The sequence below is a fragment of the Ovis canadensis genome, chromosome 9, assembly GCF_042477335.2.
Source record: "Ovis canadensis isolate MfBH-ARS-UI-01 breed Bighorn chromosome 9, ARS-UI_OviCan_v2, whole genome shotgun sequence".
In the NCBI taxonomy this organism is placed as follows: Eukaryota; Metazoa; Chordata; class Mammalia; order Artiodactyla; family Bovidae; genus Ovis; species Ovis canadensis.
In genome coordinates this window covers 50,165,512-50,191,891 of record NC_091253.1, presented here as the reverse complement: position 1 = coordinate 50,191,891, position 26,380 = coordinate 50,165,512, and the positions used below count along the sequence as shown (strand labels likewise).

Sequence of the window (26,380 nt, the reverse complement as noted above, 5' to 3'; positions counted from 1 at the left end):
ACTTTGAAGCTGATCAAAGTGGTCTTGTTTACATTTTATTTATTGTATATGTTATAGTTCTTTATCTTCTAAGGATTTATTGTGTCATTTTCTGTTTGATCATAGAAATCCTTTACTAGCTTGTGCCTTTTAAGCTTTAGGAACAAAACAAGACAAAAATGTAATTGTTAGTTTGAGTATATGTAGTTCTTAAGGAATTTTACATTCTATATTTTTGGTAAAGAACTACCTGCCAATGCAGGTGACATAAGAGATGCTGGTTCGATTCCTGGGTTGGGAAGATCCACTAGAGAAGGGAATGGCAACCCATTCCAGTATTCTTACCTGGAGAATCCCATGGACAGGGGATCCTGGCAGGCTAAGGTCCATAGGGTTGCAAAGAGTCATATGCAACTGAAGCAACTTAGCACGGACATACTTACTCTGCATTTCCAGTTTGGAACAACCGAAAGCACTTTGAGGACTGTGTTCTGAGTTCACATGGCCTTATCTCCTATGAGCTGCGCTTCCTCAGATGAAACTGCTTTTTGTCCAATTGAAAAGGCACTGAATTCTGTGGAATTTGGTGCAAAAGTAAGGAGGTGGCATTCAGAGGACTTCATTTTTGCGCTTCAGTTTCTTTCAGCCCTTATTTCCCCTGGGATGTGAGGGGTGTGGTTTAAGTCAGTTGGAGAGGCATCTCCTGGGTACTGATCCCTGATGTCCAGCTGCCAGCTTGCTGTATCTTGCAGATGACTTGGACATGATGGAATGGTGGGTGATTCCTGCTTTTTCGGGCTTCCCAGTTGCCTCAGGCCATTGCCAGAGACGAGGGTTTGATCCCTGGGTTGGGAAGATCCCCTGGAGAAGGAAATGACAACCCACTTTAGTATTCTTGCCTGGGAAATCCCATGGACAGAGGAGCCTGCTGGGCTACAATCCATGGGGTTGCAAAAGAGTCAGATATGACTAAGCAACTGAACATCAACAATACTGCTTTTTCATCTTGCACTTGATTCTTTATTTTAGAAATTACCTCCCTATCATTTAGAGCTGGATGCAAACATGTAAGAAAAACTTTTCTCTGCTTGAATTCTGGTTATTCTCATTTACAGTTAGCTAGATGGAACAAAATGTTTTCTTGTCTGTCCTGATGTTTGTAATTTTGGAGAATTAGCAAAAGCAGATACAAGTATAGACAGATATGAATTTGAACACCTGCAGTTACACCTTTTGGGGACTGACACTCAGTGCCCCATCTTAAATCAGATCCTGCTCTATGAAACAAGTCATTTTCTGCATTTTGGGGCTATGGAAATTTCTCTGATCACTATGGATGTGCACACTTTTTATAAAATTCAGTGATGCAGACTTTATCATCATAAGCTGATTGATCAAACAGTATACTGAATTCTCTTCCTTGGTTGTTTATTGAGATAACCGTGTGACACACAGGAGTAGATATGAACCAAATTTTGAACTCCTTGAAGTTGGGAGTGAGGTTAGCCTGGTTTTGACTCCTCTTCAAAGCTGAGCCCAACATAGGGTATTTTTAAATATTTGCTGGGGTTGGTCCTGGTGATGAGAACTTTAGGAATTACTCATTGTATAATAAAACACTGATTTTTTTTTTTTTTTAAAAGCTTAAATTAGTGAAAACATTATTGGGCATATATTTTTTTTCAAGAGAAGTGATTGACACTTTAAAGTTAATACAGTGACCTGACCTATGCTAGTAAAGGTCTTCAGGTGATTTTTCTGCTATCTCATTTGCATTTGAGTCTGCATTTTATCTTTATTCATGCTCTTAGTCTCTGGATGTAATCTCTTCTTAAATTTTTAGTCTTTCAATTCTCCGATGTTCTGATCTTCGCTTATCCTTGATGGGTGGAAGGTTTGTAGCTTCCTTTTTTCAGAAATGTCTGTGATAATATTGCTATGCCATCAATTTAAAAATAAACAGAGAATTGGTGTAGTGTTTTTTGGTTTGTTTTCAACTTTATTGCCATAATATTACTTACACATTTAAAAATGTGTTTCTTTAGTTATGCCTCATTTTTGTGTGTGTTTTGCAACTGGATCTTGTATTTTTTTTAATTGGCGTATGGTTGCTGTCAGTATTGTGTTAGTTTCTACCGTGCAGCAGTGTGAGTCAGCATCCCATTGAGGTCCCCGCAGAGCACTGAGTGAGTTCCCTGTACTGTAGGCGCTCATCAGGTTTCTGTTTTGGTGTATAACGTCCTCGCTTGTATTTTACGAAGACTAGACTCAGGTTCTAGAGTGACAGGCTAACTCACAGGATCTTCTCTTAGGCATCTGGAGCTCATTGGTAATAGGCGTTTGAAATAAATCATGATGCTTTGACAGGCAGGAGGAAGATACAAAGCAGGCTCGGGGTGACTCATTGGTCTCACCAGGGACAGTGGGAGTGACTGGGGTGACCTAAATATGACATGATACCCAGTCAACCGATTCTGTGACCAACTCCCTGAAAGCCTACTTGGGTTTCTGTAACGGAGCCAGTCTTCTAAAGTTGTGGTGGAACCACAGGTCCGACCATTGGCTTCATGACTCAGCATTTAAACTTCTTCCATAGCATTTCACTTGGAAAATGTATCTGAGGTAGTGTCTCTGAGGCAGTTGCCACAGTAACATTAATTACGTTTAGGCAACTGTCTCAGGTTCTAAGAGAAAAATATAAGACCTGCTTTAAAAAAGTTTTTTTTCCCCTAATTTTCAGTATAAGAATTCCCAAAGCGTCAACTGAGCTATTAATGATAATCATTTTAAAACCATCAAGGTAAACTTACAGGGAAAAAAAAGCAAACATGATGATGCTTTTTTTTTTTTTGCCATTCTCTTTGCCCATAGTCACATTGTAATGCTTGTCTGATCATTGCCTTCAATTAGAACATATTCTATCAATAAAAACAACTTTCATCCAAATAAAAGAGTACAAAGATGCTTTCTTTTCAGACTCCAATTGATACAGTTTTCTCCATAGTATTTAGAAATTATTTTTAGGGAATTATTATCATGAATTATATTGTTTGATGAAATTGTTAATTTTTTTTTTTTTTGCCCTCTGTGCATTGGCTATAGTCATAAAGAAAGAAAAGGAGAAAAAGAGGGTACGTTGTTGATTTTGCACAGTATTACAGGGAGAGTCCACACTAGCCATTAATATGAATGATAATTTAATTCTGTTTGGAATTAGGAATATATAAAAGCAAAGCTTTAAATCACATACTTATATTTTCTTTTCTAATCAACTAATCTGATGTCGATTTAATGTGTTGGCTTATTTATGACACAAATTAACTCTAGCCTTTTCACCAGTTTTGACTACATCATAATATTGACGGGGATAGTCCGATTCCCACCACTCTGCTTTGTAAGGGAGTATCTAGGCCTGCCAGTCAAGAATGTGTAGAAATGGGGGGAGAGGCAGTAGCATCATTCAAAGTGTTTTTTCGTGCTTTATACTAATTTATTTTGCACATTGGGTAATACTCATGAATTTTAAAGTTGTCATTAAAAGAATGGGTTTTATATTTTATCTAAATATACTTTATTGGGGAGTGGTCCAGGATAGCATTCAGCATTACAAGGTGGTGTGCTGTTCTTGATAGAGTTTAGGAAACAGTTGGGCTTTGTCTGTGAAAGATAGTAGTCAGACACACACACTGGCTTTGGTTATATATGTATATCAAATAACGAGACAGATAGAGATAGCCGCATGGAACAGCTAATTCACATTTCTGTTTTTAATGTAGTCAGTGGTAAGATATAGTATTACTTTATTTTCTCCAGAATGACAGTGGTGATATCTCAACCAAACTAAATGACCATTCTCACGTGAACTATCGCATTTGATGGAAACAAATTTCCACAAAGAGAAAGGGGAAGGGATTTAGGAATGGAAGAGGACTCAAAGGGTATAACAGGAGTAAAAATATCTCATATTGGAAGTGGGAGTGTGATCATGGTTTTGAGAAACTTAGCGAGGGGGTTCCATGGTTTCCAGCAGGAGTGCAGTAAGTCTTCTACATACAGACCTTCAAGTTGAGAACTTTCAAAGATGTCAACATGTGTTCCATCAGTGTCAGGCATGAGTGAATTGCAGCTTTCCCTCTGTCTCCTGTTGCTGACTGTCCTTCAGCTCTACAATCTCGCACCTCCTCTCCCTCTTCCAGTCCTTCTTGCCTGTTCACTTGATGCCAGCCCTTGTATATACCAGCTGTTATACTGCTGTAATTTTCAAGGTGCTGTACTGTAAGGTTAAAAATGTTTTATTTTTGTGTGTTTGTCTTTTTATGTATTATTTGTGTGAAAACTATTATAAACCTATTACAGTGCAGTACTATATACCTGATTGTGTTAGTTGGGTACCTAGGCTAACTTTGTTGGACTAATGAATAAATTAGACTTACGAACGCTCTCTAGAATGGAACTTGTTCGTATGTAGAGGACTTGCTGTATGTGTAAAAGGGTGTAGGGGTTTTCTTGGGACAGCACTCGAGACCTTCACTGTAGAGGACAGGTTGTACATGGCATTGTATCCACAGGAGATGAGCAGGCATTACTAGATTTCCCATCCTGGTGTACCCAGGAAATGGATTGGCAACCTGGAATGCCACTTTGGAAAGTTTGCTGTGCATAAGTGTAAGATAACATTTATGTGAACAGAAGATAGAACTGGGAGCATCAGCTGGCTGGGAATGAAATTGTAGGGAGATGGTGTTGACATTTGGTGTTTTTGTTTAGTCGCTAAGTCTTGTTCTAACTCTTTGTGACCCCATCGACTATAACCCGCCAGGCTCCCTTGTCCTCCACTATCTCCCGGAGTTGGCTCAGCTTCATGTCCACTGAGCTGGGGATGCTGTCTAACCATTTCATCCTCTGCTGCCCCCTTTTCCTTTTGCCTTCAATCTTTCCCAGCATCAGGGTCCTTTCCAATGGGTCAGCTCTTCGCATCAGGTGGCCAAAGTGTTGGAGCTTCAGCTTCAGCATCAGTTCTTCTAGTGAATATTCAGGGTTGATTTCCTTTAGGACTGACTGATTTGATTTCCTTGCTGTCCATGGAACCCTTAAGAGTCTTTAGCATTAGTAGCAGCACCACAACTCGAAAGCACCAGTTCTTTGGCACTCAGCTTTCTTTATGGTCCAACTCACTGACATTTGTTAGAAGGTTAAAAAATAAATGCATTAGCAAAACGTTCATTTGCCTAGAGAGGAAATAGAAAGCCTTTGGAAAGTTTTTAGATGAAGAGTAAACATATCCCTCTGTAACTGTATAATTCTTACTCATGTAGTTTTTTATAGAAAAAGTTTGAAGCTATGGGGGTAAAGCCATGATAATTTAGACGATGAAAAGTAAAATTCTATATAAATGTGCTGTCCTATTTTTGAGAGGCAGTGATGACTGAATGGGGTCCCCAGGTCCTTTTAACTCTGGTGCCTGTAATTAATCATCCGTGTCTAAGCAGAAGTCCACTGGCATCTGGGAACCAGTGAGAGGAAAATGTCATTCCCAGTGGTAATTAGACATTTCTAAAGCCAAGAGTTCTTTCAGATCTAAAGCAGGTTGTGAAGTTAATTAAATCAAAAAATATTTTAAAAAAATGTAGTTTTTGGTTATAGATAAAGGTTCTAAAATGACATACAAATGATAGATAGTTTTGTATATTGGAGGAGTATATTTTTTAAATGGTGAATTAAATTTGTTAGTCAATGCATCTGTTTCAACTATTTTATAAACAGTTATTTTTTAATTACCTTACTGTTTTCTGTTTATAACCTATTTTCATCTTGTAAACACCAACAGAAGGACCTGGTGGGTTAGCCAAGAGAAAAACCAAGGCTAAAGGTATTTTCTGTTTTTCAAATTAGCCTTGAGTGAATCAAGTTTAATGCTTGAAAATGCATGACAGTTTATAGATGTGTTTTGTAGATGCAGCTACTAATGCTAAACGTTACCGCTTTTTGGTTTTAGGTACACCTTTGGTCATAAGTAGTTTTATCAAGATTTCATTAAAGAAATTTCTGCCTCAGGCTTTTAAGTAATTTCCTTTTCAAATTATCAAAACCTTGAAATAGTCTTTAAATTACACATACTAAGTTTGCAGTATACATAGCATACCTTTCTTGTAAAACATTTCTCAGTCTAAATTTTTTAGTTAAGTTGGAAATACAGATGAATTCATCAGCGATTGATTTCATTTCTCCAGAAGCTGTTGATGTTGCCTTAGAGCACAATTAAAGCTAGTGTGATCAAACTTGTAATTTTTAGTAAAGTGAAAATTTATAATCTGGAGCACTGCATTATGCCAGCATATAATTTGCTGTATTTGATATTTTAATTCATTGAAAATCATTATACCTGTTAAGCATTCTGTATGATCTAACACTTATTGCAGGCTTATTTTATATCCCCATGGTTTTTCTTGTTCACTTGAAACACTTGTAAATATTTCTGTCCTTTAGGGAGAGGGGCATGGGGAAAGTGCATGCTTTTTATACATATATACATAAACTTGGAGTATTTTTTTGTGTTCAGTGCTTGGCACATTGTAGTTTGATTTTGGTGAAACATTAACAGGTCAGACTTTTACTGTGTGGTTATAGGGTTTGTGATTTGTGCTTTAATTTTAAGAGGAAGAAATTTTAATGTTTTAACTTTAGTATCGCACCTGAATAATTCCTGGGAAGAAAACAGAATTTTTACCATTTTATTCTTATGTAAATAATTATGAAATAAATGGCCAATAAAGTATAATTTTGCTCCTTGATCTAGAGAGGCAAATTCAACATTAAAAATTTAATATTTTAAAACTGTGTGCAGAGTAAGACCTGCCAGTTTTGTACTAGCATTCTGCCTTTGCCAGCGACCTTTTCTGTGTCACTCTGAATGGCGCTGAAGGAGAATGAGGATTCTGAGGACGGTTGGTGATTTATGAATTCCATTGTGTATTTTTAGGAGGTTTTAATAAAATTGGCGGGAAGAATTGAGTAACATTTTGTACTGCATAAGTTTGGCATTCTGATGTGCAGAAACATCCTCCATATTTTATTAAAGAAATCTCTTTTTTGTTTCTGCTTACCTGCTACACTATACAGTGAACACCTGGCTTCTCTTATGGTTTCTTAATGAGAGAAGCAAGAAGCTGAAATTCACAGCTTTTGCAGTCAGGACTGTTAAACTTTATTTAAAGCAAGTTGAAAGCAGCACCTGTTGCGAGATTTGGAGTCGCCTGTAGATTCAATTGTTGTCTGTCCTGTGAGCATGGACAGCACAGGTGTTAGCTTGGAGTGGCTCTACACAAAATAGCAGGAAATATACTTAAAGGAATACTGATTCCATGATGTTGAATAAGAGTAGAAAAGAAGTTCTCTTTGTCATTTTAGATACTATAGATAACAACCTTAAAATTTCATATTCATGGAAATTGTATTTTTTTACACTGAGAAAATTAAATGGTATTTAACATTTCATTGGTGCAATATATTTGTTTCCAAGGAATGCAAATGCAAATACTTTAAGGACATAATTTTTTTTTAGAGCTAAATATTTTAAAATTATCTTTGTGCAGATACTTGTAAGTTATGGAAAATTTGTTCTTACATTGCCAGTGTTCCTTTAATTATGTTGTTAATAGCTGTGAAATGTGAGTTGTTAACACTTTGAGTAAAGTGCTGCCTTTGTGGATGGGCTCATTTTATTAATCTTGCATGTTAACCTTGTTTTGAGACAAACACACAATATTGCAAGCTAGAAAAATATGATTCTAGCATTTCTTTTATAGCTGATACCTCATAGAGGTTTGAACCTGTTGTTGTTAGCCAATTTAAAACTATAGATGAAAATCACTTTTTGAATGATCATCTCTTGTGTAGGGAGATAGAAAAAAAGGTAATATTTTTGCACTAAGTTGCTGTCTATGCATTGAAATGCCTTCAATAAACATTCTTTCCTTTAATTGGAAAACCTGAAAGTTAAAGAACTCACTAAAGAAGAGCTCAAGAAGGAAAAAGACAAGCTGGAGTCAAGGAAAGAAAGTAAGCCTGAAGACAGAAAAAGGGGGAAGAGAGAAAAAGAGGATGATCGGAAGGATAAGAAGATTGCAGATTCAGATGCTTCCAAGAAAGAGGCTCCTAGGGGTAAAAAAGACAGAGAAAAGGAGAAAGTGGGACTGGAGAAAGGTACCAAAGCCAAGGAACACAGGAGGAAATCTACAAATATCAAGGATGTTCCTGGTAAAGTGGCACCCAGAGACAAAGATGAGAGAAGGGAAGAGAGAAGCTCTGCCAAACACACACACTTAGCCAAGGAAAATAACCAGAAGAGAAAGAGCTAAAGCTGGAGCAGCAGCAAGTCGGAAATGGTAATAAGCTTCATCGTGATTTGCTGCTAAAGGGCATAGAAAGCTTAGTATTGCTCTGGTTGGGGAAGATGTGTCATGTAGCCACTGAATATATTTATTGGTGCTCAGCAAATAAATTCTTTGAAATTGAGGTACCTGTCTCATGCTCCTACATTTAAAAGATGAAGTTTTTAAAAAATATGTAATACAAATGTGATGTAATAAGGTCTGTTTTTATTAATTTAATGATCGTATATCCAGATAAATGTATCTGTAATCTGAATTGTAATGAATTTATTAAAATAGAATATCTTCATTGGAGTGAAGTAAGAATTTTAAACTTTTAAATAGCATTTATACACAGAGTGATTTGTAAGTTTTAGGAATGAGAAATAGGGAGTTAGGAAGTTACCTTCTTTTTCTGTTAGCTGGTTTTCTTCCCTCCTCTTTCCTGCGTTCCCTTTCTTCTTCACCTACTCTTTTCTTCCTCCACTCCCTTTCTCCTTCCCCTTTCCTTCCTGTCTTTCTCTTCCTGCACCCCCACCCCCCCCCCCACCCCGCCCGGCCGCAAGCCCTTCTGAGGGCATCTCCTCAGGATGTCACCTGCATGTCTCACTCCCATGGCCCGGCCAGCTCCCCCGCCTCTCTGGGGACTGCCTCTTCCTGAGGCTCTTCCCCATGCAGCTCCACCTTCTGTATCTCCTTTCATTCTCTCCTGCTTGGTCTTTTGCGGTCTGCTTTTCCTCCCTTTTCACCCCTCCTTGCCGCCTCACTCCTCACCCCTCCTCAGTATCTCTCCATCTGTCCCCCACCTTCTCCTGTCGCCCAATAAACACTGGATATTCACTGTGTTTTGAGTATTCTAGAACCAGCCTTGGATAAAAGAGAATTTTATGTAGAAGAACAATTTTAGAACACTTGTTTATGATATCTTTACAGACGCAGAATCATTATAGAAAGGTTTTAATAATTTCAGGTTATAATGTACTTTCATTTTGTATCACAATTTTTCAGTTCTATTGTTGGAATAGTGCATATTTTTCATATTTGATTGTGTCATATTTGTTTACCATTTCTAAGGAGTTGCCAATCTGAGATCTAACTAGAGATCAAAATTGAATTCAGAAAACATTTAATAAAATGAAATTGCAGTAAGAAGTACTTTTTGACAAATAGTCTGTGCTGTTCTGCATGAAGTCTTAAGTCTTTAATGGTGACTGCTGGCAAAATTCAGTTACTGAATTTGAGGGGAGCACCCTGGTTGGTTGTAACAAAATTGTAAGTGCTGCCACAAAAATTTTATTTAATTTTTTAATAATTCTTCAGCTTTTTCTATGAAGAGCTTTTAAAAGCAGAGATTTTGGCCCAATTAAAGATATTTCAAGTCAGAAATGAAGAAGTATTAAGTGTAAAATTTTCTAAAAGTATTGTGCATGTTTTATAATATTGTGGCAGCTTTTCCTGCTTAAAACCAAGCATATGCATTCATTTAGTTGACAAGAATTCCAACTGATATAATAAAGTTACACAGCATGGGGGCCTAGAGAATGTCTGGTCTAATATCTGTAACCCAGCCCTATGATTTTATTGTTTAAAAACTGGGGCCCAAAGAAATTGTCACATGTGTTAATTTGGGGTTTCATGTGCTGATCAGTCTGGATTATGTTGTTTTTATAGATCAGTTCTAGGAGCACAGTAAACCATGGAGAATTTTATGGCTCATTTGATTGGCAAATGCGGGGCATTGGCTTGAAGTGAATATTAATAGATCTCGAGTACACACCTGTAATCAGAGCTAATTATTCCTTGCTCTGTCCTCAAGTCTTGGTTCTATTGATCTATATTTGACTTTATTCTCCATGGAGGTTCTAACATTTGATGAAGGTGGTAGCCTTCCACATGTCCTAGAAACAATCTTTCTAGTATAGCCATCCTTGTGCAAGGATGCAGTTTTCTGGGCTGGCTCTGGGAAAGAAGTCGTAGGAATCTAGCTGTCCTGGTTGGGTCTGGAAGCATCTGTGGCCAACTCTGTAGTTGGGGTTGGGTCCGTCTTCCCAGGCTGGCTCCTATACATAAATCTTTGGGTGAGGGTTGTGGGGGTGGTGTCCCTCTCAAACCATGTGACATTTTCTGCAGAATAGAGTTTCTGGGAAAAGAGGGAGGCTCTGATAACTGAACAGAATGAAAAGCAGAACTATATCCACCAACCATATAAAATTATAACCTTTAAAAAACATATCCTGATGTTTGATCTTGCCAAGATAAATGGATTGAGTTTTTAAATTTATGTACCAAATTTTCGTGTTAATTTCTGTACAGATGACTTATTTTTCCCTCCCTTGCAGAGGAGGGCAGAGAATTATAATTACCTTTAGTGAGGGCATTCTGGTAAATTTTACCCTGGTTTTTGAAAGAATATTAATCCTACAGGGCATAATGTACATATATGCTAAACTTTAAGAAATTGGTGATAAAAATTTAGAAAAACTCATCAGTGTAAGCAAAAAACATCTGTTTTTTTGTTGGTGTTGTTGTTCTATTGTTTAGTCACTTAGTCATATCTGACTCTTTAGGACCTCATGGACTGTAGCCCACCAGGCTCCTCTTTTCATGAGATTTCCCAGGCAAGAATACTGGAGTGTTGCTATTTAGCAAAGCACTTGAAAATATTTTAGTTCTATCATTGAATTTTCCTTTGAATCACAGCTCAAGAATCAAATTGAATTCAAACTTCTCTATTAAACATCAGAAACATTTCAAGAGCTCTTATGAACTGGGAATTGGCTTATATTCTTTCCTTCCATTTTCTTCAGTAAATAAAGGTGTCAACTGAATTTTATTGAAGTTGACATGACACTTTACGCAAATGCATTGACACTGTTTACTTGAAAAACAGTGCAAGATATGCTTTTGGTCATGATTAATGGGTTAAAATTATGCTTGCTTCCTTAGTTTTACTTGCTTTTTACTCCATACATAATTATTTCTATATTCTGCTGCTTCGTACTATTTGAGTAACTAAAACCAAAAGGTCACCCTTTGGAAACATCAACTAAAAATAGGGACAAAATTTCATAATTTACAGTAGTTGGGAGTTAGAATAAGTCCTGAAAAGTGAAAATTAAGTACTAAAAGTATAAAATATAAGTATATATATCTATCTTATATCACTAACAGGCTTCTTAAATTGCTCTAAGAGATGATGCATAGAATTCTAAAAAGTGATATTGTTGGCATAATTTTCCTTAAACTTTGTATGACAACACTTTCCATGTGAGAAGTAGTCATGGTACAGATGGTCAGATTTTCAAAAATATTTGAGAGCCTATCAGTGCTTCCAGGAATCTTCTGTCTTTTAGTGTTCAAAATACTTTCTTTGGAAGCACTTTATCATCATTGATTTTTTTTTTCCCCTTCAGTTATGATGTGTAACTTCTGTGTTTCATTGGTTAATACCTTAATGTTTTATTTCTACCATCGCTTGTAATCAACCATTTAAAATCTTATTTTTTTAAACAAAATTTTTGGTTTCATTTTATGGATTTGCATTGTATACAGATGGTCCTGCAACATTTCAAAATGAGGGAGAAGCTAGTAAAGAAATTGACTTATATCCATCAGCATGAAAGTTTGAGTGAATCCCAGGGAATTAATTCTACAAACAGTTGGCTTATAGAGTATTTTGTAGTGTTATGGCCATACAACTTTGTAACTTCAGAGGTCTCATAATGATTAGTTGGGTGACAAGGACTTTCTGTATATACTTCTATTATAAAACAAAGAAAGGTAATAAACAAGTATGATTTTAAATGTTAATGTTCTAAGTTAATGGTAAATGTCATTTTCCATGAAATGAGTCTGGTGATTTAAACTGTGTCCTCTGACTTTATTTCCTTTCTCGTGTATCCCCTACTGTTTCTTCTGTTAATGTCCATTGATAATGCTGCTGCTAAGTCGCTTCAGTCGTGTCCAACTCTGTGTGACCCCATAGATGGCAGCCCACCAGGCTCCCCCATCCCTGGGATTCTCCAGGCAAGAACACTGGAGTGGGTTGCCATTTCCTTCTCCAATGCAGGAAAGTGAAAAGTGAAAGTGAAGTCACTCAGTCGTGTCCCACCCTCAGCGACCCCATGGACTGCAGCCTTCCAGGCTCCTCCATCCATGGGATTGATAACAGTTCTCCAAATTGATTACTCGGTTAATTGACTATAAAATGTATCTTGGAAATGCTGGTTTTTCCTCTCCTTTCCCTCAAGGTGGTTGTGGGAACAGCTGGCATTATCTGTGTGAGTGGCTGGTATGTTGTCAACACTCATGTTTCCCTTTCTTTTGCAGAATAGTGGTAATAATTCTACCAGGTTGTTTCAGTTAGTCATTAAAAATTTGGAAGCACTGGGGCTATGATTCCCTCTCCCCCTTTTATCAGTAGATGGTAGGACACATGCTTAAGTCCTTTATCCTTTGCAACTAATGTATTTTTGTGAAACGGGGGTGCTGGGTCCTACTTTACTGAGACCTTTGAGGGGGACATATAAAAGTAATTCTTTTATATTGTTACATATGTATAAAGCCACAAGAATGCCTAGTTAAAAGATACTGCTTAAACAGAAGATGTGAAATGTCAAGCCTAGAAAAAAGTAATGACGAAATAAAATGTAGTCTTAAGTATATGGTATAATTGAGAAATTTGATACCTAGTCTAATCATGAAAAACTTACGTATAAGTTTGCTTTGTACTCAGAACACGTTTTTCCATAGAAGCAATTTTATGGTCTTCAGAGGTTTTGTACGCCAGTCCACAAAAACCTATTCAATTCCTAGTTTCCAGTTTTGCAAGTCTCATTGTAACTGTGTTTCTGTGGAGAAGGCATTTGTCATTCTTCCTCAGAATATTAGGAACACATTTGGTTTTACTTCTAAGTATTTTCCAGAATTCTTCTAATTACATGTGGGAATCTATTCAGATTGGCTTATATGGACAAAAAAGCACTGATGCACTCACTTAACTGTAAAGTCCAAGAGTATTTGTAGGTTTTGGCCTTGGAGAGTGGTCTGGATCTCTCTCTCCATCTTTGGACTCTCTCAGGAGGTGGTCTTCCTTCTCAGGTAACCTGGAGTCCCCTGTGGCTCATATTTACTCCTTATCCATTCAGAGTGGGGGATGGGATTGCAAAGCTATGACCATAAGACCATGGGCCTGTGAGTACCACCCTTAAAACTGTGGGGTGATGGGAAGACCAGTCCCTCAATGCAAATTAGTGTGCATTTACCAGAAGAATTAGAACTCGGTGCAGGGTAGGCCACACAGTGAATATTTGTACCCTGTACTTCATCTGAACCAAAGGCAGGCAGTTTATGGAACTGTTTCCCCCTCTCTCCTCCTCACTCTGTGCCTCCTGCTGCTGCTGCCCAAATAGGAAGGGTTGAATGGGATGAGCCCGAATGGATATTCAGAGTTAGAGTGGTGGGAATAGAGAGAACTCATCCCAGTTGTTGGTGAGCAGTACCTTTAGGTGATTAGAGGAATGTAAGAAATTTGTCATTTGATAAATACAGGTGAATCAAGTTTATTTTGTTGTTAAGCTCTTTACATTTTACCCTGGTTCTATCTAAAGAGAAAGTTTTTGTTCTTAGGGTGAGTATTATGTAGCAGACCAAGACAGCTTATTCTCATGAAAATATTATTTGGAGTACTTGGAAAAAATCCTTAGTAACAGTCTTCCATGTCATACCCTGCCTCCTCCACTTGCTTGAGTATCAGTTCAGTTCAGTTCAGTCACTCAGTCGTGTCCGACTCTGCGACCCCATGAATCGCAGCACGCCAGGCCTCCCTGTCCATCACCAACTCCCGGAGTTCACTCAAACTCACGTCCATCGAGTTGGTGATGCCATCCAGCCGTCTCTTCCTCTGTCGTCCCCTTCTCCTCCTGCCCCCAATCAAAAACACATAAACTAGATGTTTATTACTAATTTTGGTTGTCATTTTTACATAGAAATCAATTCCTGCAAAAACTTCCATTCTGTAAGCCCTGCAGAGCAGAAAATCATCTATTTTTCTTTGTTTTCATTTGATTTCACTTTGTATATGTGTTTATTTCTCTTTATTACCATCTATACATCATAGAAGTCTGTCTGTCACTTCTTCCTTGCCTCAGTCATTACTTCTCTTGTATCCTAAGAGGTTAGCAGAAGGTATATACTTAAAGTTTCTCTGTTGCTTTTGATAATGAATTAAAACCCCACATGCTATGTCATCTCTCTTTCCCATGTACTGATTCACTGGAGATATATTGAGTCTCTGCAGTGTACTGGAAGCTATTCTAGGCCCTGGTGAGAATAGTCCCTGCCATGAAATGCTCTGACATAAACAGGGGATGGAGAGAAAAATAAACTAGACTGCTGCTTGTAGTGCCCACCTCCCCTCTGCCTCCAGTGTGCTCCCACTCTTAAATCCACTTGCAGGATCCAGCTGAGTCGTGTCTATACTCACTTTCTCTGATCCTCCTGTGTGGTTGGACCGTGTACCTTTCAATTATCATGCCCATCATTTTGCTTCATTCCTGAACTCTGTTATTAGAATATGATTTAAGTCCCATGCCTAAACAAAGTTACGTATCATAGTAACTGACAGTAACAGGCATGCAGTGTATGTGTATTGAAAGGAGGACCCGGGTCTCCTGCACTGCAGGCAGACTCTACCATCTGAGCCACTGGTGAAGCCCGGTGAAAGGTAAACATACAAAATAGATAATTAAAATATATTTCAGGTCTGTATACACTGTTAATAATATTAGAAAGCTGGAAAAAAATTAAAGAAAAACCCAGAAGCTTCTTCAGTAATTGCTTTTGACCACCTTGTAAATAGCCTTTAGCCTTGTTCATGCTGTGTGTATGTGTAGGGAGGAGGGGGGTCGGTTAAGTTTGTTTCTTTAGAAGAAATAAAGGAAAACAGTAACTGATGGGGAAAAGTGTATATTTGCTGGGTTTAAATTATTTCATTTAATTCTTAAAAGCCTTATAAGGAGGTACTATTTTATCTACTTTCTGTATTTGTGGAGACCAAAGTTGTAGCAGTGTTTATGTGTTCAAGATGGGATTCAAATGAAATTCAGACGGAATTCTTGGCTCATATTCCTGAGTGCCTACACATGACCTCATGTTGTGAGCTGTTAAACTGAGTCCACTCCATTCCAGTCTTTGTGGAGTCCTTTCATCGGTCCTGAAACCAGGCTGTTAGTGATCTTTGGAGCAGTGTTTAATTCTTCTGACTTGTCCTCCTCTTCCTGGAATCTGTCTGTCCATCTTGGGTTGTGTGAAGATGATTTGAATTTGGAATGGCTCTTGCTGTATGTCAAGGGAAGCTCTTAGAGTTTGCAGCAGTAGGACCGTTTGGGGTGCCTGCCAAGACTGTATCTGCTGAGTATACAAGCCAGGAACAACAGTGAGGATTAGCATGGCCAATTAGTACGAGCGCCTTTCTGGTGTATCGATTTCTCAGAATGTGTCTCAAATTTCGTGTACCTGTTAGAGTTCTTCTTGGGCTGTATTGATTTACACTGTTAGACTGCTTGCATTTGAAGCAGTAGCAGTCTGGAGTACTTCCCGCATGAACCACAGCAGCCAGAGTAACCTGGATGGATAAGGTCAGATTTTTTATTAATCTGTACACCACTGAATTCGTGAAGATTCATATAAAAGATTGAGGAACTATATTTTTAAAATATCTTTGCTTTTATGTGCAAAGTGTGTAAAATCCTATGAAGCATCGTATTATGTATAATCCTTATTTACCCAGATTTTGGTGAGGAAGCAGTTTGTGTGTAATTCTTGTAAAAAGTCGATCCTTCACTCTTAGAGTAAAAGCCAAGTTTCTGGGAACTTTCTGATGCCCAGGCCTATGCTGTTCGCCTGTGTTGGCCACCTGGTCCTTTGTCACTCCCAGCACCTTCTCTGCTGAAGAATTTTGTACTTGCTGGTCCAAAGCTTTACCTGGAGACTCTTGTCTAGTATAACTCATAAGGCCAGGTCCCTGATGTCCTCCGGTAATCTGTTTCGGTCTTATCAGTAAGTCCTTTCCTCATCTGTTTATTGTGAATAATCCCACCCTCTTTCCCAAAGGGTCTGTCCCTTTCCCCATCTAGTATACTCTAAAGAGTTCACGTTTTTACCTTTTTACTGTTCCCTTCCTGTGGGTGATAGGGGTTTTGTGTGTTGGTTTTCTATAGAACAGCACTTTGAGTTAAGCTTGTCTTGTTTAGTCACTAAGTTGTGTCTGACTCTTTTTGTGACGCCATGGACTGTAGACCGCCAGGCTCCTCTATGCATTTGATTCTCCAGACAATAATACTGGGGTGGGTTGCCACCCACCCAAGGATCTTCCCAACCCAAGGATGGAACCTGCATCTCCTTTATTGGCAGATGGATTCTTTACCACTGAACCTCTAGGGAAGCCCACCTTGAGTTAGTAGATGCTGAGTATTTGTTGTATGAATGAATGCAATATGCAATTTAGTAACTTTTAAAATGTTACATATTTCTGGGAAGAAAATCCATTTATTCTTTCCCATGGTAGTCTGGTGTAGTTGGATAGTATTGAATAAATTAAGCTGATATTGGACTAGGGTAATTGTGTCAGGTAATTAAACTTGCTGTGAACAGTTGATTTAAAGTACTCACGTCATTTACTTTTTATAACTTCTTCCATTTTGAATTAAAATTGGAGGCAAAATTACACAGTTATTAAATATAAGCTTTTTAAAAATTTATTTATTTTAATTGGAGGCTGATTACTTTACAGAATTGTGGTGGATTTTGCCGTACATCGGCATGAATCAGCTGTGGGTGCACATGTGTTCCCCTGCATCCTGAATCCCCCTTCCCACCTCCATCCCCACCCCATCCCTCGGGGTTGTCCCTGAGCACCAGCTTTAGGTGCCCTACTTCATGCATCGAACTTGCCCTGGTCATCTGTTTTACATATGGTAATATACATGTTTCAATGCTGTTTGAAACATTGTTTCAAATGAAACATTGTTTCTCATATTGTCCCACCCTCGCCTTCAGCTTTTTTTTTTTTTTCCTAATTTATCTTATGTGCTCAAAGACCTAAACACAAGGTATGTTTTTAAGAGAATTTGATGATCTTCCAAATCATACAGAAGCTGTTGTGGTTGGCTTGCAACGGTCATTCAGCCCTAGATAATCACCATCAGCAATTGTGGTCACTCTGCTGCTCTTGCCAGTGGAGAAATAGAAGTGGGTTCTGGTTTTGACTGTTAAAATGGGAAGAGTGGTAAGAACTTGCAGGAAACATTTATTCAAACCTAAGAAAGAAGTGGAAGAAGAGGTTGTTCTTTGCTTCTGGACGAAGTCTTGTCTCAAAGAGGACCTTGCCGCCCAGGAGACCTGATTATCACCCTGAGGATGAAGCCAGTGCATAATAAATTTCCTTCTTGTTCAAGCCAGTGTGAGTTGGTGTCTTGTTATTTGCAGCCCCAGCAACGTCAAAACCAATACATTCATTTCATAACCTGACTGAACACTTATTTCAGTGGCACATCCTTGCCATGTGTACCTCACAATAAATCCAGTTTGAAAACCTTTCCTTTGCCTAACTCGTGTATATTTTTCTTGTTTAGTTTTTGATTACTTTTTGCCTAAACTCTTGTACAAGACCTGGATTTACCACTGTTTTCTGGGGAACACTTATTCATGGATTCATGGGCTAAAATGGACTTGGGTAAGAAAAAAAAATGGGAAACGCCAGAGTAAAAGCTTTCATATGGGTTATCAAATCAATAAGAATTATTCTAGAATGCGTTTTCATTAAATATTAGCACCTTTATCAGAGTCTAGGGAAGGAAAGATGTTAATAAGAACTTCAGCGTCTTTGAAGTTTACAAAATAGTTTATTTCTGCGCTGATTTCACCCCTGGAAAATCACCATGACCAGTTATCATTAAATTTACAATTCAGCTGCCACTTTGGACAGAAAAGAAAACCGCTCAGTATTTTCTCTTGTTACGGGCTTTTGCTTCCTCCTGTTGTGTTTAATGTTTTGCAATTTCAACTTTAGAGACAACTCCCAGCTGGTTATTAGGGGCAGTGTGGGTCTGGATGTTGATGTGTAGTAGTGGTTTTCAGGCACTTTTGCCTCAAGTTTTTTCTCAAATGAAACTTTTCTCTAAATCCAATACTAATGGGATTTTCAGGCAGCTTAAATCTTTCTAGTTTGATGGGGACATATTTTACTGCTTATCGAACCCATGGAGCACAGTTTGAAAGCCTGCTGCAGACAGGCTGAGTAGAATGACTGTAAATTTTCATCCAGCCTGAGATACTTTTGAGAGTGAAATAATTATAGCGGGACGACAGACATAAACTGGGACTGTTTGGGCAAATTAGGCTTGTGGTACTGAAATGGTGGATGATGCTAGAACTCAGATGGGCATCTCTTTGGTAAATAGTAGCAGGGAAATTGATGAGTCCCCAGTCCCTCCTCTACAGCCCTGAGCCACTCTGGTACAGCTAGAGCCGGGACCCTGTGGAGTCTGCAGCCATTTAAAAAGCAGAGCAGCCCTTTGCTGGGTGCCCCCCGCCCTTGGGCACCTGCTATGTACCAGGTGCTTTCTGTGGTGCTGAGAGTGCAAAGATGAATCTCTTGATTTGGAAGATGAAAAGTTTACCTTACTAATTCAGCAAAACTTGGCCATGGAGAGGTCCATACCTGTCCCAGTAACAGTTGAGATCTCTTAAGCATAGGTTATTTAAGTGGAAAAGTGCATGGGGGAGTTTTCAGCCTTGAATTTGGATCTTGAAAGGTGATGTGTTTTACTAAAGGCTTTCATCTCTTACCCCCACCCCCTGAAAGTGAACTGTAATTAGGATCTGCGCCTATTTGTGCATGCCCTCTCTGGAATCTATACTTAGGAGCAGAACACGATTGTATGCGTTGGTGTTTGTTTTCTAATGTTAGATTTTTGCGTAAGTGTCAGAAATGAGTTTCTAGAGGAAGTATCAGCGATGGGGTCCTGTGAACTCTGTTTCAGTGTCTTTTAGGATTTGCGAGACGGGGTAGGAGTATGTTTTTGTTAATGAGAGAAAAATGAAGAGCTATAGAAGAGGGAATAGTCAGGGAAAACACAAAGAACCAGAGCAGGAGAGTAAATGAGGATTTCCCAGATTACAGCAGTATACCTACATTGAGTTAAAGGTGCTTAAGATTAGAAAAGGCCTCTCTGTTCTGTCCTGATCTTTTCACTCCAGCTGTTGACATGCAGACACATGCCTTTTAATACCTGCTCCTGGTACAAGACTCTCAGTGGGGTAACAGAGAACCCAGGGTTTTGTAAATGGAATTGTTAGGCTCGTGATAGTCTAATTTCATTTTCAAAATTGTTGTGTTTAATTTAGGATGCATTTTAATGTGCTACGTACAAAATCTCAAAGAATTAGCAATGTATAAGATTTTAGAGCAATATTGACTTTAAAATCATCTTTCGTGTTAATTTATCCTGATATCTTATTTTCCTTAAGATAAAAAAAGAAAAGCCAAAGAACTTTTTTCCATATTTTTTATGGAATTTTTAATGGAACTGCATGTGTTAACTTTAGAAGGTTGTACATGGTGAGTTATGTATCTTTTCTTCTCATATTTAGCTATAGTTTTCAAGAAGAGTAATTAATTATATATAAATCAAAGAAAGGCATGCAGTCAATAAGAGTAGAAAGTTCCAGTACATCTCAGTTGTCTTATTGCTGAATTTGGAGTTCAAAACTTAGAAGTTCTGTAGTCACTTACGAACACAAGAGGAGACTGAACTCATACTGAACTTCTTTTGGCAAGTTCAGGCATGACTTGTTATTTTATTTTACTTATTTTTTGTGACTTGATCGTTCAGATTTGTGAATATTCAAATAATGCTTTATTGTTCTTTAAATGAAAGGTTAATTTAGGTAAAGAGATGTTAAAGGCTTGGTGAATTCAAAGAATGAACTATTTTTTGACTTTATTTTTTTTATAAGCATATCAATATTCTCATGTAATAGAAACTGGAAATTTTTGAATAATTGACAGTATTGATGAAGTGTTGGGAAATATTATTTTACTTGGTTTAATGTGCCAAAAAAATTTTAAAAAAGAAAAAAAAACCTTAAGTTAATTTTGTGAATAAAAATGCAGGCCTTAAAGAAAAACCTGCTCCAAAGCCAACAGTGCCACCAGAAGAGGCAGACATGTATCCTTGGCTGGAAGATCAGGTTCTGGAGAGCCCAGGTAAGCTTTCCTCTGATTCGGATCAAATGCACCTAGCTGTATCCCAGGTACCCAAAGGTAGCAGCTTCCAGAGTCCTGTCTTATGCATAATTTTGTTTTGCAATGATTGCAGAATAATGAAATACTGGATTAGCCAAAAAACTCGTTCCATTTTCCCATTAGATGTTACAGAAGAACCTGAACAAACTTTCAGTGGTTGGGTGGGCCAACCCAATCCTTTTTCTTCTTGTCTTCTGAAATTTTATAGTAAACTGTCTCTCTCTCTCTTTTTTTTTTTCCTAGAAAAAAATCCACACAGGATTATTTTAATTTTTTGAGATTAAGAGTCCAGACACAGAAGGCTCCTCCTTGCCTGAGACCAAAGCTAGAAACACCATGAACTAAGGGCTGTATTTCTTGATTCCAAGTCCAGGATAACTGTGCCGTATTATACTGAAAGTAAAGTTAGACAGGTCTTGGACATTTAGTTTTTCCCTCTTCTGTCACATTATTTAATGAAGTAGGTCTATTGAGCTCCCAGTCTTTTTAATATGAGCCTCCTGTCTACAATGAAAGACTTCCCAGGACTCCTTGGGATCATCTGTGAAGCCTGTTTTATATCTACATAAATTCACACATCAATTCAAGTATTTCCTCAGTCACTCAAGGGCCAGTGACCCATATGATAAAAACTCCTGGAATCACTTAATAAATTGGTAAACGAAGTCTGATTCCATTACTCTCATTTCCTATTGATGCTTTCGTTTTTATTATGAAGTACTATTTCTGCACCTTTTCTTTTACTCAGTAGTTCTCAAAGATTTGGTTTCATTTTGCCACCTATTGGAAGTGTTAGGTATGACACTGCATTTTTCCAGCGATGTAGTCACTGAATCCAGATGGTAGTTGCGTGGATTTTATCACTATATATCGGTGAATACTGTTTGGTTTGCTCTTCTTCCTTTTAGTAAAGATCAAAATCTTGCTGTCAGTTTTTGTTGTTCAGATAATCCCAGGAGAAGTTCCTCTCTCTCACATTCCTGTGCAATTGCCGTAATCATGCCCTGACTTTGCAGCAAGAGTGATATTATTTTTCCTTTCTTGTTCAGAATTTAAATGCATATTTGAATTTAGCATCTCAGATTTTACTTTGTACTAAATTAATTTTTAAAAACCTTGTTTGTCAAAGCTGGTACTCACTCTGAAGTGTACCATTTGCTTTCTCTCTTCCTTTTTTTCTTCTTTGTTAGTATTACTCTTTGCATATTACTGATAACCTGTCCCAAACTTCCAAATCCTTCAGTTGTTATCAGCTCATACTCTTTTCAACTTCTTGGTGATATTTGCTTTGGTTTAAATGTTACCTTCCTCTTATTTGGGTTTCTACCTTCTGTCTTCCAACTACCTAGTCTATAAACAGAGGTACATACCTCTCATTAAAAACACAATAAAATAGCTGCCCTCCTTGACCCCTACTCATGGATCAAGGAACCTCGTGGGCTGCAATTCATGGGGTCACAAAGAGTTGGACACAACTGGGAGACTAACACTTAACTTTCACTTGATCCCTACACTTCTTTTCATCGGCCCTCCAGTCCCTCTTCTCACTGTACTCGCCACACTTTTGAAAGAAGAATTTGTAGTTGTTTTTTTGTCTTATTTTATGCTTAGTCTTCAACTCATTGCAGCCTGGCTTTTTTTTTTTTTTTTTTTTTACCTTTTAACTCTCCCAAGGAGAAAGGAGGTACATCCAAAGCTCATGGAAAGATGGAACAGATGGTGCATTCGCCAAGTTCAAAGCCAGTGCTGGTAGCAGGTGTGACTGGAGAGGCATGGGAAGGCTAGATTGTGGAGGTCTTGTATTGCCTTCTGAGGTTTCAAGGAGCTTAGACTTTCATCTGTTCAGGCAAAGGGAGCCATTAAAGGGTTAACAGAAGAACAGAGTGCCAATCTCCACTTCTCTTTACTCACCCTATATTTTCCACGGTTGGTGCTGTCAGCAATTTTGAAACAGGGCACTCAGCTGGGAAGCTCTCGTGGGCATTGCATGAGGGCAGAGCAGAGATTGGCAGGCTCCCCTGGAATTCTATGAGAATTGGTATAAAAGTAGTTTGTGAAATGTAAGCATCTGTAAAACTAGAAGGCACTCTGTGTGCTTTTGAAACAGTTTTGTAGAATAATTAGCAAAATAGAGTCTTCTGCTTTTTTCCAACCTGAAATTCAAATTAACTTACTCTGTTTTTGTCATTGAAGATGACCTTCTCAGTGTAACTGATGTTCTCGGTGTTTATCTCATGTGATGATATTAAGTCTGGTGCTGTTACTATTTGATGAACATAGATGATGGCTGTTAGAAAATTTGTAGTAGTGTCAATGTAGGTATAGCTTCTTGTTTTTTGTATGATGTTGCAATAAGCCTAACAATATGATAAGCCCCACGGTGTAGTCGCAATGTCATGACTAGTGTTCACGTCTGCAATTTAAATCTGTTTGAATCTATGGATGTGACTGTCAGATGACGGTCTCCAAAGCTGAGAGGATTGTCCTGTAGGGTCTTCTACTCACACTTCCTAACACCTTCTGAGAGCAGGCAGCCAGCCCTCACACCAGCCAAGGGGCCTTTCCTCCTGACTACTGGGAAAGACAGTGGTTGCCTATGTGCTTTAATGTATGTTGACTTCATCTTCTGCATTTTATCTTCATTTCCCAGCACTTCCTTTTCTGAAAACTTTGCCCTTCCTATTTTCTTTATTCTGTTATGAATGTGAACTTTGTTAACTAGAAACCGAAATAATTTTTTCTTTTTTTTAAGAAAAATCTGAACCTGATTCATTTCTTATTTTTTGATATCTTATGGAGAAGTCTTTTAGCATTTATATCTGCTTTCAAAACCAAGTTTAAATATCTACCATATTTGTCAACCCAAAACAAAGGATTGAGCTGTTATGAAAAAGGTGCATAGCTGATTAATCCAATATATTCATTTTAATGTGTATATGTGGAGGTCATATTTCATGTTATGCTTTAATGTCTACGTTTTTTCTACTTAGTTATGTTTTAATTATTTTAGGACCTCAGAATGTTGAAGATGAAGTACACGAACAAGTTCAGTCACTTGATGAAACAGTATACTCAGAACATGGTATGAATTAAAATATGTTTCATGTATTACTAAAATGATGGTTAACTATGTGAAATGACTTTGATATTATTTTAAAATTCAAGTATTAATTGAGTGAGCTTTTAAAAGTTATTAGAAGACAAATGTTTTTAAAATAACACTGCACTAGTTTTATTTTGCCCCATTTTATTGTTAAGAGAATAAATGGAGACCAACGATAGTGTGACCAATGATACATCAAGAACAAATAACATTAGCAACAGGAGGAGGGAAATAGAAGAGAACAGGGCAAACTATAACAGGCTCTCTGGGAAATGTTTTCAACCCTCAGATTACACTGACTGCTTGGGTGGCCACCAGAGCAAAAAGAAACTTTTAATTACGTAGATCATATTACTAGAGAAGACACGAACATGCTGTTTACTTAGAGAATGTAAAGCATTTCCTTAGCTCTTACATCTAAAACGTTTAAGTTCCGTATGAAGAATATTAAACGATACTCTAGAAACCAATGTTTGCTAAGACTGTTTCTTGACTCATCCGTTGATAAAAACACAGAACCCCCAAAGGGTTTCCCTGGGGGCTCTGATGGTAAAGAGCCCACCTGCCAATGCAGGAGACTCGAGAGCTGCAGGTTGGATCCCTGGGTGGGAAAGACCCCTGGAGGAGGGCATGGTAACCCACTCCAGTATTCATGCCTGGAGAATCCCACAGACAGAGGAGCCTGGGGGCTACAGTTCTTGGGGTCTTCAGACACGACTGAAGCAACTTTGCACACACGCACCATACCAAAATTTAACAGGAGGGTTTTAAAGAGAGCAGAACAAGTGGTGTCCTGATACTTCTAGTGTGTTGGTGAGAGCTGAAGGTGGCCCTAAAGGAAAAAAATTATGTTTCTTAAAAACAAACAATTCTCCATCATTTAAATTGGGCTTTTGAGGGCTGGCTAAAGTATCTTAGTCCATCTTGGGTATTTTGCGGTTAAGTGTAAAACATCCATCAGGCTCCATCTGTGCTCCACTGGGGAGACCAGCTTTGGCTGAGTTTGAGAGTTTTGCCCTTGGCTAGTAGGGGTCTAGGAGCCTGTGTCCTTTTAGTACCACTTCTTCTCAGCCAGAAAAGGTACTTCACCTGCCAGTGTGAGTAAACACAGGCTTTTCCATTCCTGCATCTTTTTTTTAAAATTTCAACTTTAACCTAAGCCAAGGATGATGCAGTCTCAGTACATGGTTGATTTCAATATGATGAGGTAAGTGCTGTGATGGTGAAATACATGATGCTGTGTGGGACTTACTCAGACTTTGGGTCACCAGGGGCTTCCTGGAGGAATGACATTTTGATTTAGGAGCCGGAGGATGGTGCAGTGCTTCGCCAGTCAAAAGTTGTCAGCAAAGTTTTAAGTAGAGGGCATGGCATGTCTGAAAGTCCAGGGACCAAAAAGATCTGAACACAGGTGGAGAGATGAGGGGAAGGGATGTTCTCACTTGATGCTAAGAGGAGTTGAAACCATTGGAGGGCGTGAAGGAGTATTGTGTATTCTGTCTGCAGCATGAAAAATGAGGTGGAGGAATTGTCATTAGGAAGATGGGACAGGGAGGTTGTACTGGGGATCTGAGTGAGTTGAGATGGTTGTTCAAAGTAAATTTCAGCCAAGGTTGGGGGAGAAGGAAGTGGAGGGTGGGGTGGACATCTGTGTGGATAGATGCAGGAAGCCAGTCTAGCACCTGGATTCCCAGAATCTCTTCTTTGTCAAGACTGTCTTCTCAGAAAACCACAGACCGTGGCTTTAAATACTACTTATGAATCTATATCTGCAGCCCTAATCTCTCATCTAAGCTCCTGGATTTACCTAATTGAATAACTAACTAGAGATAAGATAACTTCTTATCTCTATATGCATGTTTTATGGATATCTCAGACTCAAAATGTTCCTAAAACTGAAATTCTTGATTCCTCTCCATCTCACAGCTCCACTGAAAAAAATGTTTTATTCCAGTCTTCTATATTCTAGTTAATGGTCTCTTTATCCATTCAGTTGCCAAAGCTAAAATCCTGGGAGTTTTCCTTGATTTCTTTCTCCTCTTCCCCTCTCATGCATCATCCATCAGCAAGTCCCTTCAGCTTTGCCTCCAAAATGTAGTCTGACTTCTGCAGTGTCAGCACCACCATCCCCTCTTCCATCCACTTGGGTCTTTGCTTCCATCTTTGCTCCTCTGCACCCAGTGTTTGATGTGGCCAAGCCTACTGTGGGCCTGATCTCTCTCCCCTTCATCACTTTTCTCGAGCCTAGCTGGCCTCTCTCTTCTCTGTAATCGCCAGGCCTGTCTCTGCCCTAGGACCTTTGGCTTGGTCTGTCTTCTGTTAGTATCTTTGTGTGTGTGTCCAGTCTTCAAATCTTATCAGACCACACTTGCCTCCTTGACACTGTCTCTAACGTAGACTCTCTGTCCCCATCCTTCTGTGTTCCATTGTCGCGTTCTGGTCCTGCAGTTACTTTTATTAGCTGTGTAGCTTTAGCACAGTTCTTCAAGCCCTTTACCCTTCAAAGTTGGATAATTGCTCCCTCATAGGGTTGGGGTGGCAGTTGCAGAGGGCATTGGCCGTGCCTCTGTTGAGGTCTCGTGGGCTCTCACGAGACAGTTTTCCTCCTGGCAGGCTGTCCCT

The 26,380-nt window shown here is 38.6% G+C and overlaps 1 protein-coding gene across 4 annotated transcripts in view; it reads left to right on the top strand.

Moving 5' to 3' along the window:
* ASPH (aspartate beta-hydroxylase) overlaps positions 1-26,380 on the top strand; it is a 191,595-nt gene that overhangs the window by 40,482 nt on the left and 124,733 nt on the right. For 2 of the 4 annotated variants that reach the window (XM_069600088.1, XM_069600089.1), the window contains exons 4-5: positions 20,524-20,616; positions 23,666-23,737. In XM_069600088.1, the coding sequence (XP_069456189.1) occupies positions 20,524-20,616; positions 23,666-23,737 (165 nt within the window). Of the gene's footprint in view, positions 1-5,806; positions 5,849-7,974; positions 8,495-20,523; positions 20,617-23,665; positions 23,738-26,380 lie in introns of those variants that run through there. The other 2 variants (XM_069600090.1, XM_069600091.1) reach the window with 1 other exon arrangement.